Below are 18,972 nucleotides of genomic sequence, written 5' to 3' on the forward strand. Positions count from 1 at the left end.
ATTGTCTTTTTTTTGTTCATTTTCAGATGACTTCAACAGAGTAATATTATCTATGAAAAGAGGTCAAGAGTTCACTGATTATATCAACGCATCTTTCATTGATGTAAGTATTTAACGACGTCATAATGTGCCAAGTGAGGGAGATAAGGGGCATTCATAGCACATATAACTTTCGCAATGTAAGATATTATAGATTCAAATAAATGATTCAATGGAAAAGTAATGATATAACTTGATTTTATCTTTGGTATTTCATTGGATCATGAAAAATCAGCTGTGATATTATTGGTGAATGTTATTTTTAGAGTGACCATTTGCTCTAGGTGGACAAAAAACACCTGCCTAATAAATGTCATAATTTGCATAATGAATTGCATAATTAATAATAAATAACTTTAGTTTTATCCCACATAACCAGTGCAGTGTGGGAGGGGGGAAAATAATAGGGAGTGACTATTTGCACTAACTGCAAATAACAACAAAAAACATCTTTGCATTAAATGCTATTTGCACACTGTAAAGGAGTTCATGGAAAGGAGGAGGTGAGAACCGGCTTGACTATATAAATAATATTACCAAAAAGATAATAATGAACCAAAAAGACAAACACACACACAAAGGCGTTGGACAGCTCTCCGTAAATCTCTCTCTCTGTCGCACTGCCGTCTTCGGTCGGCCTTTATCCCTCTCTGAGGCTTGATTAGCCTGATTAGGGGCTGGGTGTGTGGAATCACGACCCGGCCCCGCCCTCCGCACTGTCACATTCCTCCCTCGTTCTGTCAGGCCGGGGAGCCCCCCGGCATGATGTACACCCCCACCCCCGCTCTTTTCCTGGGGAGGGGTGTGCCTTCCGCCCCCGCCTGCCGGCAGTTCATCCCCGTCTACCTGGATGAGGGAGGGGACAAGGGAAGGAAACAAAAAAAATGTGGCACCTATATGCTGTGGCAATCGGCAATCGGGCCAAATTAACAAAACATTTAAAGAGAGAGAGAGGAAAAAAAAAAAACCTCACTTGCTGGTTCTCTGATATGCCGTAGCTTGGTCCTCGGCCACTCCTCCACCCTCTAATGGATGACAGCCGTGCCTCCCCGGGCAGATCGGAGGCAGTCCTCCGGCCCTGCAGACGGAACACCCCGCCCTGGCAGCGGTAACCGATCCAGGCAGTTGGTTGGGAGCCCCTCCTCCACTCGTGATCGGCGGCCGTTCCTCCGCTAACAGGCGGCCGGGCTCCTCCTACCGTCCTCCGGCGCATGGCCGCGGCTGCTCCTTTAGGGTGGATGGTTGCTCCGAGAACTCCTCTACGGCACATCATTCCTCCTTCACTGGTTTCGGCACCAGTGTAAAGGAGTTAATGGAAAGGAGGAGGCGAGAACCGGCTTGACGTTATAAATAATATTTTAATTATAAACTGAACCAAAATGACAAACACACACAGGTGTTGGACAGCTGTCCTTAAATCTCTCTCTCTCTGTCGCACCGTCGTCTTCGGTCGGCCTTTATCCCTCTCGAGGGCTATAAATTGTCCGTCCACACCATTTGCAGTGACACTTGGAAGTGCAGTTTGTCTTTAATTTCAGTGTTTTCACCAGACTGTTTGAGTGAAATAGCACCGCTGCATTTATTAAGAAAATAAACACGAATAATTGTCGAACACGAATAAATTACGAATAATTGTCCCTTATATCCATTTGCCATTATAATTACCTTCTCATAAGTTTTATGGTTTGTCTTCCAGGGGTACCGGCAGAAGGACTATTATATCGCCACCCAGGGTCCTCTGTCACACACAGTGGATGATTTCTGGAGGATGGTGTGGGAATGGAAGTGTCACTCAATCGTCATGTTGACAGAACTGCATGAGAGAGATCAGGTTCACACATGCACACACACACAGACACACACACACACACACACACACACACACACACACACACACACACACACACACACAGATGCCTTACAAATCCACTTGAACACACACTCCTGCACAACTTACTAGAACATGTCCTATCATCTTTATAATTGGATTTGTACTGTGTGTGTTGCAGGACAAGTGTTTTCAGTACTGGCCTTCTGAAGACTCGGTGACGTACGGGGAGTTCACCGTGGAGATTAAAGCAGACACATTGTGTGACACGTTCAGTCTCAGAGATCTAGTGCTCTCATACGGCCCAGTGAGTTTGTGTGTTTGCGTGCAGTATGATTGTATTGGTGCTGTTTCTACTAATAAAAGATCGAATAACCTACAGTAAATGGAAATATTTATATTATACAATTGGGGAATTGGCATGTAGGAAAATAGATGGTATAGATGCAAATGAATAGTCTATTGCAATAGATGGTCAGAACATTTGAGTTGTTGAATAATATTTGAAGCATAAAAGGGATAGTTCACCCAAAAATGAAATATTCTCTGATCATTTACTCACCATCAAGCCATCACAGATGTGTATGACTTCTTTCTTCTGCTGAACAATAAACAAGAAAAAAGATTTTTCGAAAAAGTTGGTCCGTTCAATTCAAGTGAATGGTGACCAGAACTTTGAAGCTCAATAAAGCACATAAATGCAGCATACAAGTAATCCAGTGGTTAAATCCATGTCTTCAGAAGCAAGATGACAGGTGTGGGTGAGAAACGGATCAATATGCAAGTCCCTTTTTTTACGATAAATTCACCTCCCTGCCCATTAGATGGTGATATGCACAAATTGCATATTTTACAAATAGTAAAAAACAACAGAAGTGTGTGAAAGTGGAGATTTATTATAAACAACGACTTAAATATTGATCAGTTTCTCACTCACACCTATCACATTGCTTCTGAAGATATGGATTAAACCACTGGAATCATATGGATTACTTTTATGCTGCCTTTATGCACATTTTGGAGCTTCAAAGTTCTGGACACTATTCACTTGCATTTTATGGACCTACAGAGCTGAGATATTCTTCTAAAAATGTTAATTTGTGTTCAGCAGAAGAAAGAAAGTCATACACATCTGGGATGGCATGAGGGTGATTTAAATGATGAGAAAATGTACATTTTTGGGTGAACTATCCCTTTAACATTATTGTTTGGACATTTACTCGTTATCATTGTTGGGTAAGTTACTCAAAATGTAATCCACTAAAAATGGATTAAAAATGACCACTAAAAATGACTAATATCTTTACGACTATAATCAAATTACTTTACTAATTACTTAATTGAAAGAGTAATTGCATTACTAAATACTCTACTTTTACAGTAAGTTACTCTGTAAAACACCTTTCACAGAAAAGTTTGTTTTTCCGCTCAACAAATTCAAAATGTTTCTATATAAGGCAAAAAGACATACTGTACATAACTCATGTTTTGAATGCATTCTTCATTAAAAATATTTTAGAAATATGTGTAACCCAAGTAAATGAATGTCAGTAACTAATTACAAGAATTGAAAACTACCGGTACGTTAAACTACTTATTGACTAAAAAGGTAATTCTACTACAGTAACTAATAACTTTGTAATTAGACTCCACCAACACTGCTCTTTTAGTTTTCATCAAGCCGCCACATGTGTGTGTTTTTGTGTGTTAAATAGGATAAACAGACACGTTCGGTGCGGCACTTTCATTTCCACGGCTGGCCAGAGATCGGAATCCCGGCTGAAGGTAAAGGAATGATTGACATCATTGCATCAGTACAGAAACAACAGCAACAGTCGGGCAACCACCCCATAATCGTGCACTGCAGGTAACTTACAAACACGCAAGCTCAAACTGTGTTACGTTTTTGTTTTGTATTACATTTTGGTATTGTGCTGAACCACTGGTGTGTGTGTGTGTGTGTGTGTGTGTGTGTGTGTGTGTGTGTGTGTGTGTGTGTTGTCCAGTGCGGGAGCGGGTCGGACCGGTACGTTTGTCGCTCTCAGTAATATTCTGGAGCGAGTGAAAGCCGAAGGTTTGCTGGACGTGTTTCAGACGGTGAAAAGTTTACGAATGCAGCGGCCACACATGGTGCAGACAGTGGTCAGTTTACTCAACCTTCTTTATTACAAATATGAATGATCCATTTCCATACAGAATGAATCAAGATGTCCTTTAAAATCATTTACCATAGTAATCATACTTTCTGCCAGATTACGAGTTACTTATTGTACTTGATTAATCATCAAGTAATCGATGATTAATGAGATTTTTATGATTAATATGTATATGATGACCAGTTTATACAACATTAGATTTTACAGCAATAACAATATCTCTTTCTTTCTGCAGGAACAGTACGACTTCTGCTACAGAGTGGTACAGGACTTTGTCGACATTTTCTCAGACTATGCCAATTTTAAATGATCTAATCTGCCTTAAATGTTTGAGTTGTTGGATGCTTTTTTTACACGCCGGTCGATCAGGATTTTACACCGCGACTGGAAGATAATTACGCTCTATTTTGCTATGCACTTCTCCTCGATGTTACTAAAAGACCATATCTATCTGTAATATACTGTACTAAGGCTACTAAAGTTTAAAAGTAAGTTCTGCGTCCTTTATAACATATTCATACGTTTTGTTTTGGTCTTCAATTGCCTCTCTTACGATGGATCATTCCCATTTCTGTTATTATTGTAAAATAGCGTTTGTCTTTGTTTGTAAAACTAATTATTATAAAAAAAATTTAATAAGTGACTCATGTAGAGTTTGAAAAGCTGTAGGTGTTATGTATATATGCGCTGTTGCAGACAGGACATCCTGCGAGATAAAGTGTTTACGTGAATGTTTTGTGCGATTTGTATTTATTCAGAGTTATTGTCTTACATTTTATGAGATATCATTGTGTCAAAAAGCTGTTTTTGTTCCTTTCTTTTACATTGTGCCCGTCAGCCATTACAAATGTGAACATTTTTGACTTTTTTTGGTTTCAAAGCAGCAAATATACTCCTCAAATGAAAAGACTAAATGAGATTATTTAAATTTTACATGATATGGCTAATGCATTGTTGGTAAGAAAGGCACAAACACATTTTCATGTAACATCAGCAAGAATTTACATTGAAAGAAGAACAACTGTATGAGTGTCATGACCTTTGACCTTAAACGTCCAGCCTCTGTTTCCCTGAGAATGATACTGAGAAAATCAGCACAGGTTTTGAAAGCACATATCACTGATTGTTGCCAAGGATTTACAAATAAATGAACAAATGCATTATGAAATCACATCTTTGTTATGTCTTATTTCAGGTTTGCTTTAATGGGAAATTAAAGGTTTAGCCAGCTTTAAAATTGGCTAAAAATAATGATCAAAATAATAGTTTTGACATTTTTTGAATTACTAACAGAGGCTTGGATGCATTATGTGTTTTGAACCAGCAACGGCAGTTTCTGATCTGTGTCGTAAGAAATTCGTTTCATGCACAAATGCGTTTTTATGACCGTACTCCGTTTTTCCTAATTTTATTCCATTGAACTGATGTATAAAAGCAATATCACACTCGTAATCTGGAATGGCATGAGGGTGAGTAAATGATGAGATAATTATTTTTTTGGGGTGAACTATCCCTTTAACCTAAAAATGTGCTTCATGAGGCAAGATCTAAATTAACTGGTTTGATTCGAGAAAAAATTAAATTTAACATTACTGAATCAACGTGAATCCATAAGGTTTAAAAAATGAGAAACAACTAGAACAAATTTTAAGGGTTAGATCAGGTACAGAGGCAATAGACCCTTTATGTAACAACAGTTGTTTACTACATTTTACACAGAATTACCTTGCTATCCTTCTATGGGACAGTTTAATATTCCCCATAGGCCTACTAAAATTCACTTTTTTATTATTTATGATGGCCTACATTTCACTGAAATTGACATTCAATCAGTACAAAAATATATATAATATTTTATTACACTACATTATTTATTATATCAGTTACTACAATGCAATAAACTACAAAAAAAAATTATATATATATATATATATATATATATATATATATATATATATATATATATACACACACATACACAGTGTGTGTATTATATATATATATATATATATATTATATATTTATGTATATATATATATATATATATATATATATATATACATATATATAAAAGTATATATATATATATATATATATATATATATATATATATATATATATATATAAACTTTTTTATATATATTGACTAAAATTATACATGTGTAATTATAGCAAAAAATTGCGCTTTCACCTTCCGCCTAAATACCGTGATGTGTTTTTGTGCTTCATCCAGTAGATGTCGCCGTTTAGCTGTTGTGTTTATGAATCTACTCGAGGCTGAGGCCTAAACACTCCTTGAAGTAATGGCTCCCTCTGTGAGGAAAAAAACGTTTTACAGTCATTGTTACAGTGTTTTCTTCTTGTACATCCTGCATACAAGCAAAACATGTGCGATCACATTCTGTCCATCACATCCTAAAACATTTCTGTTAAGTTTACAAAACAGTTTGCTGTTTGTTTTGATTAGTTTGGTTTGAAGTGCACGTGTGTTGATTTAATTGATTCTCCCATTATCTTCAGTCTGGGCTCTTGTCTGTCTTTGGAAGGTAACATCATACACGTACAGTTTAGAGCTTGTTATTTAAATCTAAAACTTGCAGTTAAAACAAAGACCCTGGCATTTAGAATAACTCAAAAGCACTTGTGCCTCTCCAGGGGCAGATACTCGCTCCCTCCAATCCAACTTTTCTCAGCATGGCTTTTTCCAAAGTGCTTTAAGAAATTTTAATTTCGTACAGAAGAATAAGAAACTGCAGGAGGTTAGCATGAAAATGTGGATTTGTTTCTTCCAAAGCCCAGCTGAGAGAATGTGCCCTAATCGAGCTGGGCATTAGGGGCTGAGCTCTGCCAACACGCCTCACGTATGGGACCGCAGTTCAGAGTTTGTGTGTTCAAATGCAGTTAAAAATAAATGAAGCCGTCTCTTAAGATGAAAGGGGATTTAATTTGCCAACAGAGCCAGGTAGTCTGGAGTTTATGCATGAAGTGAACAAAATGAATTATGAGGCTGGATTCATTGTATGTGAGTGATTGTGCGTACCGCTCTGTGAATTGGTGTTTGTCACAAAACATGTCCGTGGACGTGTGCATCGAGATTGGAGGCTAAAATGTATAAGGGAAATGTTTAGGTTTACATTTATGCATTTGGCAGACGCTTTTATCCAAAGTGACTTACAGTGCACTTATTACAGGGACAATCCCCCCTGAGCAACCTGGAGTTAAGTGCCTTGCTCAAGGACACAATGGAGGTGGCTGTGGGGATCGAACCAGCGACCTTCTGATTACCAGTAATGTGCTTTAGCCCACTACACCACCACCACTCCAGGCACTCTTAAATTTTCAGCATTTTAATCTTGCAGTCACCAGTTTTTTTTTGTAAATTAATGTATGAATGGAAAAATGAATGACTGGAGTTGGAGTTGGCATCAGTTCATCCTCTGAAGTCCATCGTAACAGACTGAAGTGATGTCTGGTTGGCACCGGCTGCATTTGGTCATCATCACTCAGAGACGCATAGCAGTGGAGTCCAACACCGAGCAGGAATGAAGCAGGATCTGGCCGGCTCTAGTAACCTCGGGATATGAATAATATTAGAATAATGAATAGAATAATATTAGCGTAGATGCCATTCAATTTATTGCAGAGTTATAGATCATGATCACTGTTTCTGGTTCCGGCAGACCCGACTAAAGCAGCCTAATTGTGAGTTGAAGGATAAATTAGGTGTATGCCTGGCTAAATAGATAAGTCTTTAGTCTAGATTTAAACTTAAGCTTTCGAAAAGCTGCTCACCCTCACCCTCATCCAGATGGACACAAAACACTCAATAAACAACTAACAGTGCAAAAAAATTCACTCGGTAATATGACAGCGTTTTAGTGCCATGTAAAAATTAAAAATCTAATATTTTGAGAATAAAGTCAAAATAAGAATGAAGTCAAAATGACCAGAAACGGTGCGTCATTATCACAACGATAGAACGAAGAGCCAGCAGCTTCATCAGTGCAAGAAATGGGTGTGGATGGTTTACTTAAATCATGCTTTAGTTTAGGATTAAACATAACTGTATGTTATGCATTTCAGAATATGATGTGTGAGTTTTTAATCAAATATTTTATTGGTTACAATGAAAAAGAACCTCCTACTGAAAAATCTCCCTATTTGATCACCTGACTGTCCAAGAGAATTGGCAATTTCTCTCCAACTCTTCTCTTTCCCCACCCGGATGTGGGACAGTTCAGATGAAACATCAAATAGGCGCTGGTGCTCCTGCCAATGTTCCACTCATTTTCCTCCATATCTCCGGTCCAATGAGACTTCCTTGATACCTCAGCCATGCTAGTTGATGTTCTGTTGCAGGTACATCAGGACCCCTCCCACTCCTCGCTGACATTGGCGATGCCTCAGCGATCGCGTCTTTGATAGTTCATACATTGCGATCGTCACTCACGGGAGCCAATTTGCCTACAATTTCAGGCGTCTGTCGGCAATCTCCACAAAACTCTCGGCGAGCGAAAATCGGGTTTAAAATCGTGTAGTGTAAACTCGGCATTAGTATCATTAAAAGCTGAAATCGTTTGAAAAAAAAAACCCAATGCTGTAATGAGTAGTGCAGAATAATCTGTTATTATTATTTCTTATATAAAAAATAAGTAAATCAATTTTATAAAAAAATATTTCTAATATTTGAAAACCTTTTGTACACCATGTAATGGTCAAAGTTAGGTTGCCATTTCATTGTCATGTGACCAACAAATCAATAAATGACTAAAAATGACTGTCTGATAATTTTGTATTTATATTTTGTAAATATCCAAGATTTTGAAATTTTTATGAAAAGGCACATTTTTTATGGCATGATGAAACCTGATAAAACTACTTAATATTCTGTATTCAAAAATGCACAATATATATATATATATATATATATATAAAAATGACTTTTGTACTTTGGAAAATATGTTTGACGCTTTTTTTTTTAACATTTTGAATAAAGTGTATTCAGGTGCAAGACAAGTGTTTTTAGTTTAAGAAAATACTATAAATCTTTTTTTCATTATATATATGAAACCAAATTGGACACAAAGATTACATTTCTAAGAACCTGACGCATGGTTTAAAGAAGATTTTTTAAAAGATTTCTTATATTTAACAACCTTGTCAATAACTCATTTGCAATTATTTTCAATTTGCATCACTATAATGCTGCAGAAATGGCACATCTTTAAGATCAGCATTATGGATCTAAACCTAATTATACAGGTCATTCGTAAAGTTGATGTACATTTATTTTTGTATCAATGCTAAATATGCTAAATTAGCTATACTGTATGTTTGCTATCTGCTGGTTGATTTCACACTGTGACTGTGTTACTATAAAACTTTTTCCATCAAGCCCGTCACTAGTCATTCAGACAACCCAGATTTAGAAAATATGGGCTTTTGCACAGCCCTATCACACGTGTTTGTGCATATGTTTGGTTATGCATGCTTGCTCTTGGTTCTCTTTTCTTCCTCTCTCTCTGAAGTTCTCGCTCTAATGTGCTCCTCAGAAGTGCGATTGGTTGTGTAGGTCGTCAGAAGTCGGAGCGGCTCCCCCGATGCCAGACCTTGCTTCATTAAAGCGCTTCTGTAATTGCTCGACTCCAACACAAAACGTCTTGTATCTGTACATTTGCAAATTTCATTTAACCTTTCCCTCTCCTTCCATACCCTCGGCGGATAATCACTTTGTTTACCACAAATTAAACTCGGCCTGATTGTTTACCAGCCGCAAAGTCCCACCGCATTTCTAGAAGTCTTGTTTATTTATTTCAATAATCGCAGTGCAGGGAGTCATGTATATGCCGCGCTCATCTACATGAAAATTGTGCAATTAACTTTTGATTAACCAGCATGTTCATTTCTTTTGCGCAGTTTCTCCCCATGCTCTGCCGTGTAATGGCTAGTCTGAATTTTAATAAACGCCTTTAAATTGGGAGCGGCCTTTCTTTTGACTCAAATGAATGCGAGCGTGCCAGTGCATCGTTGAATAAACGCTCACTAGAACAATAGCTCAGGCTGCCAGTTTGTGGTGTCATCTGTAAGTATGCAGGGATGAAAGCTGCTCGATTTGTCCATCAAAACAAATAAGAAAAGGCACCACTAATTCAGATGGCACAAAGTCAAGTGCTTTTGAGTGCCCATGCCACACACTCCCCCTCGTACACATCGCTAACGAGTGTGTGTATGCTACTCGGGGAGGTAGGGTCGTCGCTGAAATTCTCCATCACGTAGTGCACTTATCTCAAGTCTTGAACACAATTAGACGGAACAATAAGTACAGAATGACTTTTTGTTGTGCACTGGCTGCCTGTTACAGCAGCGTACAGCGATAACGGCGTCGGGAGACCACCGGAATGTCTCCCCAGGCTTTGGCCGCGGCTGCAGACCCTCGATTTCTCTCTCGCAGGCCTCCAGTGCACCACGTACAGAAAGGTTGGACTTTTATCCTGCTGAATGAACGGCATCTTGACACATTTCTTCTGGGAGAAGATAAATCCCTTTGAGGAGACGAACAATGAGAGTTGATTTGGAAGACTTTTGTAAACAGGGTGGTAAACAACTGATGCAAAATCACATCTTTTTATCAGGCTCCTCGAGAAAATCTAAAGGTCACAGATTACAAACAACACTCCAGTTAACAGTTTGCTATTCAGCTCTTAATGGACTTTCAAATTTGAGTCAAATTACTGTTCTTTGATTTTATGTCTGGTTGCAAATGTCAACAATAATTATGATGAATGGCTGTGCATTTTTTCTTGCCTAGACTTCCTCATTATATTGCTTGTTTAATTCAGCAAGTGGCGTTCGGTTATCACCTCGCATATACAGTTATTTTGCATTTTTAGTCTAATTTTGTGTTAAAAATCCCAGCTGATATTACTCCAGGTTATTCATCATGTTGGAAAAAGAAGGTCACATGCAGTGCATTGTATTATTCAGACAATTTGCATTCTGTGACATACAATAAACATACCATAGTACTGTATATACTGCAAAAATAGTAGGATGTTTTGTAAAGAATAAGTGTTAAAACATATATCTTTGCATTGCAAAGATGAGTACAATCACGTGCAAAAGAGTGATATCATGCAGCTGAATTAGGACTAAAACGATTATTCGATACTATTTTTGTCATCGAATAGTCATGTGATCTAACGGGACGAAACATGTGATAATTTTCAGCTCCACTAATGACACATTTTAACTAGCAGGACAGCCTGAATATTCATTTAATTGTTTGAATAATTATTAGATTAGTCGGTTATTGAAATAATCGTTAGTTGCAGCCCTATTTCCGAATTGCATATTTACAGTGATGGGTTTAATATGAATACAAAGTAATAAGTTACTCTAATCTAATTACTTTTTTTTATTTGTTTTGGAAAGTAACTATAAAGTAATTTGAAAATGTGATTACTTATTTGATGAAGTATTCCGTAAAGTAATCTCTTTAAAAATGTAGAGAAGTAATTTGTAGTGGATTACTTTTTTGAGTAACTTACCAAACACTGCTTACTACTCATACTATTTCTGCATTATAAAGTACGTATATGACACAGTTTCCAAAATTCGATATGCATATTTTCTAAACGCAATATTTTCCAAAACGGCAAGATGTGAGCATACTCCACAGAATACAGCATCCCAGAAAAATGCAAAAACAAATCTCAAATTTAAATAAAAAATTTACAATATCGGAGTGTGTTACCAAGTTGATAACTGTGCGCCAATATCATGTGATGAGGTCATGTGACAACAATCAGTTGAAACTAGGTGTGTGCATGGATAGTCAACATTCGGTACAAAATCACTATTTGGTTATTCTACATGTGCAGTACGGATCTGCAATGATCCGTCATGTTTTTCGGCCGGGTTTGGGTCAGTTAGGGGCTGTTCATACATGCTATGTGTGCATCCATTGATAAATGGTAATACTGTGTTTTTCCATTTTGCTCTGGTGAGCATATGAAGTACAATAATTAGACAAGTTCAGTGCAATTTGATTTGAAACCATTTAAAAATTGAAGCACCCAGAAGAGGCTATTTAACCTCAGCAGTGTGATATCATGCACATGATAACATTTGCGCTGCCTTACTGTACGTTCACACCAGAAGCGGTGAGGGCGTCAAAATTCGCTCTGGCTGCCCTGCCTTCGACGCTCAAGGACGCTCGTGGACAATCTGACGTAGTTGAAATAGGCGGCAACGTTTGTTCAGAATGCTTTGTTTTGTGAACTGTATTTAAAGGGGCCGCAATTTAAACATCCAGACATGTCGACCGTTTACTTTTTGCCGACCTATCACAAGTAGCGTATATCCTCATGAACTCTTTAAAATGTGAAAATAAGAAATCGATCGATGGCAGAAAGTAATTAAAATTATAGTTGGAGTGGTGGTGGCGTAGTGGCTAAAGCACAGGGCTGTTAATCAGAAGCTCGTTGGTTCGAACCCCACGGCCACCACCATTGTGCCCTTGAGTAAGGCACTTAACTCCAGGTTGTTCCGGGGGGATTGTCCCTGTAATAATTGCACTGTAAGTCGCTTTGGATAAAAGCGTCTGCCAAATGCATAAATGTAAATAGTTGTTTGTTATCAAAATAAAATACATTTGTAATAATAACTGTGGTCTTGGTTGTTTTATATCCCTGTAAGCAAACAGGGACATATCATATATTACTGGGAAACCCGCCACGGCAATAATTAGTTTCTCCTCCATTTTATCTTCGGAACTAATGTTTGGTGGGAACCAAAGTTTACACGGTTGTGTTCTCTAGACTTCGCTAGAGCGGAGCACTTCTATATTCCAATAGGTTGCCGCCGAACCGCGTCACAGCTCATTACCATAATGTTGACTGCACTTGAACTTCCATCTGACGCCCACACCGCCCAAGACTCGCCGCACCGCTTCTCGCCGCCGAGAGACGCTGGCTGTCATTGAAAATGAATGACTTCCGGTCGATTTGACACTCTCGCCGCCTCTGATGTGAACGTACGGTTACGGATATATTCAGGCAGTGACAGTTTGATTATTTTAGTTTTGCACTTTAATGCGCGATTTTATCATTTGAAGATGTATGTATTGTGCTATTTCGACTCATATCTCACTGTGCACTTTATTTGCTGCTGTTTTGAGTAACATTCTTTATTCCCGCGTCCCACTCCAGATGAAAAACCGATTAACCGCTCATGAAACCTCACGGTTAACTGAATGTTAAAAATGGTAACCGTGCACATCCCTAGTTGAAACCTTTGAAATATTTAGTGTGTCATAATGCATAATGTATATACTAATGCATGTTTCAATAAGTTGTAAGATAGTATTCCAATTCCGAAGACAGTTTTGTGAATTACAATGGCAGAGATCTATTGTGTCGTGCCGCGCCGTTAGCTCTTAGTGTAGACTCCATTCAAATGGCTTTGTGTGTGTCTCTAACACAGCAGCTTTTGTACAGCTTCATGCAGTGTTTTCATTCGAGAGGAAAAGAAGAAAAAAATATGAAAGGAATTGTGAGTTCTTAAAGACATCTGCATGTTCCATGGTGGAAAAGCCCCAGAAAGAAAGCAAGTAGCAAAGAGAGTAAAAAATAAAGATAAATAACAGCTGAACGGCAGTAGCAGAAAGATACAACAAGCTTTGTGCTTTTATTTCTCAGTGATTGCTGGCAGTAAGGCTGGAGTGCCGGTAGAAGCAACAATCTCTGATAGGTCATGTGTTGTTTCATGAAAAACGTCAAGACAGGGGACACGTATGAAAGCAAGGTGATTTCCGCTCTCCGGGGACGATGTTTCAGGATCCAAACAGGGAGATGAAACCTATAGAAGAGAGACGGAGACATTGGATTGATCTATAGTTTATAAACTGACCAAAATAATTAGCATTCAAATGAGATTTGAAGAGAGCGTTTGACAGAGTAGGTGACACAAGTATTCTCTCGACTGTCCCTCTGCATCACAGACACGGCACTCTGATGCCCCGTTTGTCAAAACTTGCTTCTCTTTTACTACTCCTGGCTTTACTGGCTAACAACTCCAGGCTTAAGTCGAGCGCAATGGAGCGAGTCTCATTGAAGTGGTGATTTGCAAGTTTTTAGTCACATGAAAAATTCTATATCTGAGCTTGTTGTTGTGCTATTGGATGTATTTTTCAGAATATTAACAGATCGTTGGCTCTGAGTTTTTGGAGCTCCGCGTCTGTGTTCTAGCTCCACGTCTGTGTTCTAGCTCCACTTTGTTCCACCAAAATACACATTGAAGAGACACAAATTAGGGGCCCACCAAGTTGGCGCTTTTTAGGCGAACCAAAGGAAACACACACACACACACACACACACACACTTAGCTCCACTAAGGGAACATTTTTGGAGTGAGAGAGAGACTGTGACAGCGCTGGGCTGCAGTCCAAGGCCCCAGCTAAGAGGCCATTGTTCGAATACAAGAGCCGCGGGCCTGGGAGGCAGATATGGGGGGATTTAGCGACATGACTTGAAGCGCGGCTGCAGGAACGAGAGGATTGGGGGATGACCAGATTATCGCGTCAGCCTGGAAGCCTCGTGTCAACTTTATCTCCTTCTGCATGGCAGTCTCAACAAAGAGAACAACCTCGGCGCTTAAGGCCATGAAGCAAAACCTGTAGGGCGCGCTGCTTCAAGCACCCACTTCTTGCTCTTTAACACACCCGCGTGCGCGCGGTGTTGCATGTAAGGCATAGCTGCTGTCAGTGTCGACAGCTCCTTTGGGAACCGGTAGGGCAGGGATGGTGGGGAAGAGTGGAACTTTGATGTAAGCTTGTAATCGTGGTACTGTAGAGTCAACAAACAGCAAACAAAGCTTGTCAGTCAAGCAAAACAAACAAAATAGAAACGTCTGCGGGCGACTTCAAATGGAATGCTGTAAAAGATGAGGCCGACACTACAAGAACAAAATAATTGTCTCTTTGTTCCACAGATTTGTGACTCTTATGGAGGAGAACACAAACAAAGGGGCTCATTTGAATGAGTTGAACATGAGAGTGCAGAAACAGGACCGAGATTGAATAAGCGTTCCAATGTAACCAAAGCAGAATCTTTTACATTGGAAAAGTAGAGTGGCTCAAAAAACTTTTTAAAAAAACTTTAAAAAATTTTTTATTTCATTTATATACACATTTGACATATTATGACACTTTTATATATTTATGTTATTAAATTAGATAACAAAAAGTTGCATCTTCCAAAAAATATGCTTAATATTTTATGAGAAATGTAAGCGCAGCGTAGTTCTAGCGGGAAGACTAGCAGCTGTACATCATCGCACCGTTAGCTGGGTTATTCCCAGCCAATCACATGTAAGCCATTGCTTTAGAAGTCTGCTCACGTGGCAACCTCCACCACCCCACCACCACAAGTTGAGTCCCGTCCTTCACGGGGTAGGCTCCTCGTCCATGCCTCCTATCTCCGGCAGGATTTGACCGAGTGCTACAACTTCGGACCGCCAGACGGGGCCTACGCCAAAGAGAGACATTACTTTTCTGTTTTATATTCATCAAATAAATGTCATCTTCAATTTTACTCAAGTTTGCAAGTCTTCCTGATCCATAAATCCATTTCTGCACAATTTGTAGCAACTGGTGTGAACTTGGTGTTGTTCAGCACATTAACTATGGACATGTTTCACTAACGTTTGATGACCAGAAAGGGTCACAATTTTTTGACAAAAATCTTTTGGTTAATTCTTTTGCTTAAAGTGTGCTTGTGAATGTATTTATTTATTTATTATTAATGGATGCCACTTATCTAATGCAATGACAAGGGGCAAAATGTTTGAAGTGGTGGAAGTTATGCCACAACTGTGGGACCATCGTTATTAATAAATAAATAAATAATAATAATAATAAATTATAGAAAACGTTTTAACACAATAAATATTTTTATCTTTTATCTTTATTTAACACTTCTTTTTTTTTGAAGATTGTCACAGTTTTAAATTTAATAAATTGTATAGTTATATTGGATTTTTACGTTTAACCTCCTGAGACCCCCCCACGTTTCCCATTTTGATTTGTAACTATTTGCACCTAATAAATAAGCCAATAAATAAATAAAATAAAAAATTTAGAGCAAATAATTTTCCTACAAATTGATGTCCATGAGTGGTCCAAACATCATCTGCAGTCTGATTTTAGGAGTGAATGCACTTGGCTGCATAGAAATCACCCTTGATCTCTATTTACAGTAGTTAATGACTTTACAAGTGTGCTGTCTTTCTGTACTGGTCTAAGAACAGTTCAAAATGTCCTAACTCCATATAAAGACTCTGAAAGCAACATTTTTGCATGAATACTGTTATTCTCACTGTGAAAATGCATAGTAAATATATAGAGATGCAATTACTACTGTTAATGTATAGAACTGTATTGTACAGTGATATCAAAATAAAATAACAACATGTATATTAAAATGAAGCAAAATGATGCACAGATGTGTTATAGTTGAAAGTTAATCAAAATAACGAATATGTTTTTGTTTTTCAACTTTTGAGGGAAAATGGTCCTATTTTCCACATATGTGGACTGCAGCTTTATTAGCACACTGATGCAAAAAATAATAATGGATTTTTTAAAGCGGCATATCAAACGAAACTAGAGATGCTACTCTTTACAACCAAACAGGATTCAATTAAAAAACTTAAAGGAGTTTCTTACCAGAGGCACTTTTGTTGGCACTGCACCCGTAGGAGTGCTTCACAGAAATCTACGTCATGCTGTTGTGTCACGAGATGCAGTGTTTCACATCTTTAAGCCTTAACTGATAGTTTTGAGTGTTGTATAAAGTATTCGTCAGTTTTAATTAGTTTAAATTATGCAAGGCATATAGAGAAGCCAAAATACAATGTACACACGTGCGACGTGGGGTCGCACAAGTTTAACATTTAAAGTCTCTGTCTGGGAAAAGGCTAAAACAGTCAAATTTAGCCATTTGAAAGTACTCAAAATAAATAATGAGTGCCCAGTAAAAAGTATCCAATTGAGCATTAATGAGACCCTCACATAACAAAAATAAGTCATTGAAATCTGTTAATTGTGATAAAAAACATTGCCTTGGACATGGAAGTGCCGATGTTGAAGAAACATCCATATATGGTGCACGTGCCAGATTTATAATCAAACTCCTGAACATTGTACTAATGATTTAGTATGATGAACACATTTTAAAACAATCATGTTTAAAATAAAAAAATAAATAAAACAAAGGGTCCAGTTTTTGTTTATTTCAGAAGTAGAAGAAATAATTAGTCAAAAACTGAAACTTCCTATTGTAATGCTTGCAAAGTCTGAAATGGAGAGATAAACAGCGACTCAAGTGGAAAGCATTTCAATAAAAGCTTTGGGATTTTATCTCAACTCTCATGGGTTTCTCTCAATTCGGCAAGCTATTGGTTTTAAATCTAAATACAAAAACACTTATAAACTGCCTGGTGATTTGCACAAATATTTGCAGTGTTTGCAGTTCAGTCTCATACATTGGATGTCGAAAAAGTGTTGTTCATTGGCTGGCACACAGTGGTCTGCCTGAGTTATTCTTCCTCAGAGAGAAAGTTCAGCTGTTTACCTGAGCTTTGGGAAACCTGCAAGCCACATAGTCGAGAGACCAGAGCTCAGAGCTCTTGAGAGTCGAGACCTGAAGTCCACATACTGTAACTAAAGAACAAGCTCCACTCTGTTGCACAGGCTTGCACTGAACTATTTCGACAGTCCTCAAAAGTTTTGGTGCTGGGGTTAGGTTTAGGCTGGGGTGCGCTTTGGTAAAGTGAGATGAGGCCGCTGTCTGTCAGACGTTGATTGAGGGGCGAGCTGAATGTTTCTTCTCCTCGCAGCCCACCCTTGTTTCATCTTTAATTAGAGTCAGAATCTGTAATGTCACCGTCACTCTGAACCGCAGACTGATATGTGATTATTCTCAAAGCTGACAGTCAACGAGCCCAGACGTATCTTTTTAACCCCTCAGACCTATAATTTAAAAATGAATCTGTGTATTGATTCATTATTGGAATTAAATAATTTAGAATCAACTTATAGTTCAATTAAGTATGAAAGCAGTCCTAGAGAGCGAGAAATTAAAATGAAAAGAGAGCAACGCAATTTTGTATGAAAGCTCAAAAAAGACTGATGGAAAAATAAAAACAAATAAATATTAAGATCATAAAGGGAATGAAACAAAACAAATAATAATCCAAAAAAGTAGGTCATACAACATATATTCCAAGTGTTCAGAAGCCATACAATAGTTTTATCTGAAGAACAGACTGAAATTTAAATCAGTATTGACTTAAAACTTTGCTCTCCTTTTGATGTAGCTTGCAAATCTCATTTGTGTTTGTGCATATATTAAAATATGTCATGCGCTAATGTGTCGGACCACATTTGACATCATTGATGTGTGTTACAACTGAAATAAAGAGTTGAACCAGTTTAAATATGCATGTTTGTTAAGTGCTGCGGTGGAGAAAACACAAATCAGTAAATAATGACTTAAAGGAGACCTATTATGCCACCTTTTACAAGATGTAATATAAGTCTCAGGTGTCCCCAGAATGTGTCTGTGAAGTTTCAGCTCAAAATACCCCACGGATCATTTATTATACCATGTTATAAATGCCTCTTTTTGGGTGGAATCTAAAACACACTGATTTCGTGTGTGTCTCTTTAAATGCAAATGAGCTGCTGCTCCCCGCCGCCGACATTGCTCTAGTCTCCGTGAATACAATCAGAGACAATGCTAACTTTAGCTGCATTAGCAGCACATTCGGAAAGGCGAAAATATACAAAATATAAAGTGCAATACCTACACCTTCAGGATATAAAGCTGGAACATAAACACTTGGTACTGATCCATGCTTGAATCAAATTTTTTGAAAATCCTGTTTTAT

General features: G+C 38.0%; 1 protein-coding gene across 5 annotated transcripts in view; it reads left to right on the forward strand.

Moving 5' to 3' along the window:
- LOC127633207 (receptor-type tyrosine-protein phosphatase epsilon-like) overlaps positions 1 to 5,188 on the forward strand; it is a 96,852-nt gene extending 91,664 nt beyond the window's left edge. For all 5 annotated transcript variants that reach the window (XM_052112126.1, XM_052112129.1, XM_052112127.1 and 2 more), the window contains 6 exons: positions 27 to 103; positions 1,736 to 1,870; positions 2,049 to 2,174; positions 3,583 to 3,734; positions 3,874 to 4,009; positions 4,259 to 5,188. In XM_052112126.1, coding sequence (XP_051968086.1) covers positions 27 to 103; positions 1,736 to 1,870; positions 2,049 to 2,174; positions 3,583 to 3,734; positions 3,874 to 4,009; positions 4,259 to 4,333 — 701 coding nt within the window. In that variant the 3' untranslated portion in view covers positions 4,334 to 5,188. The remainder of the gene's footprint in view (positions 1 to 26; positions 104 to 1,735; positions 1,871 to 2,048; positions 2,175 to 3,582; positions 3,735 to 3,873; positions 4,010 to 4,258) is intronic.
- The last annotated feature ends 13,784 nt before the right edge of the window (positions 5,189 to 18,972 follow it).

The sequence above is a fragment of the Xyrauchen texanus genome, chromosome 40 (assembly GCF_025860055.1).
Source record: "Xyrauchen texanus isolate HMW12.3.18 chromosome 40, RBS_HiC_50CHRs, whole genome shotgun sequence".
NCBI lineage: Eukaryota > Metazoa > Chordata > Actinopteri > Cypriniformes > Catostomidae > Xyrauchen > Xyrauchen texanus.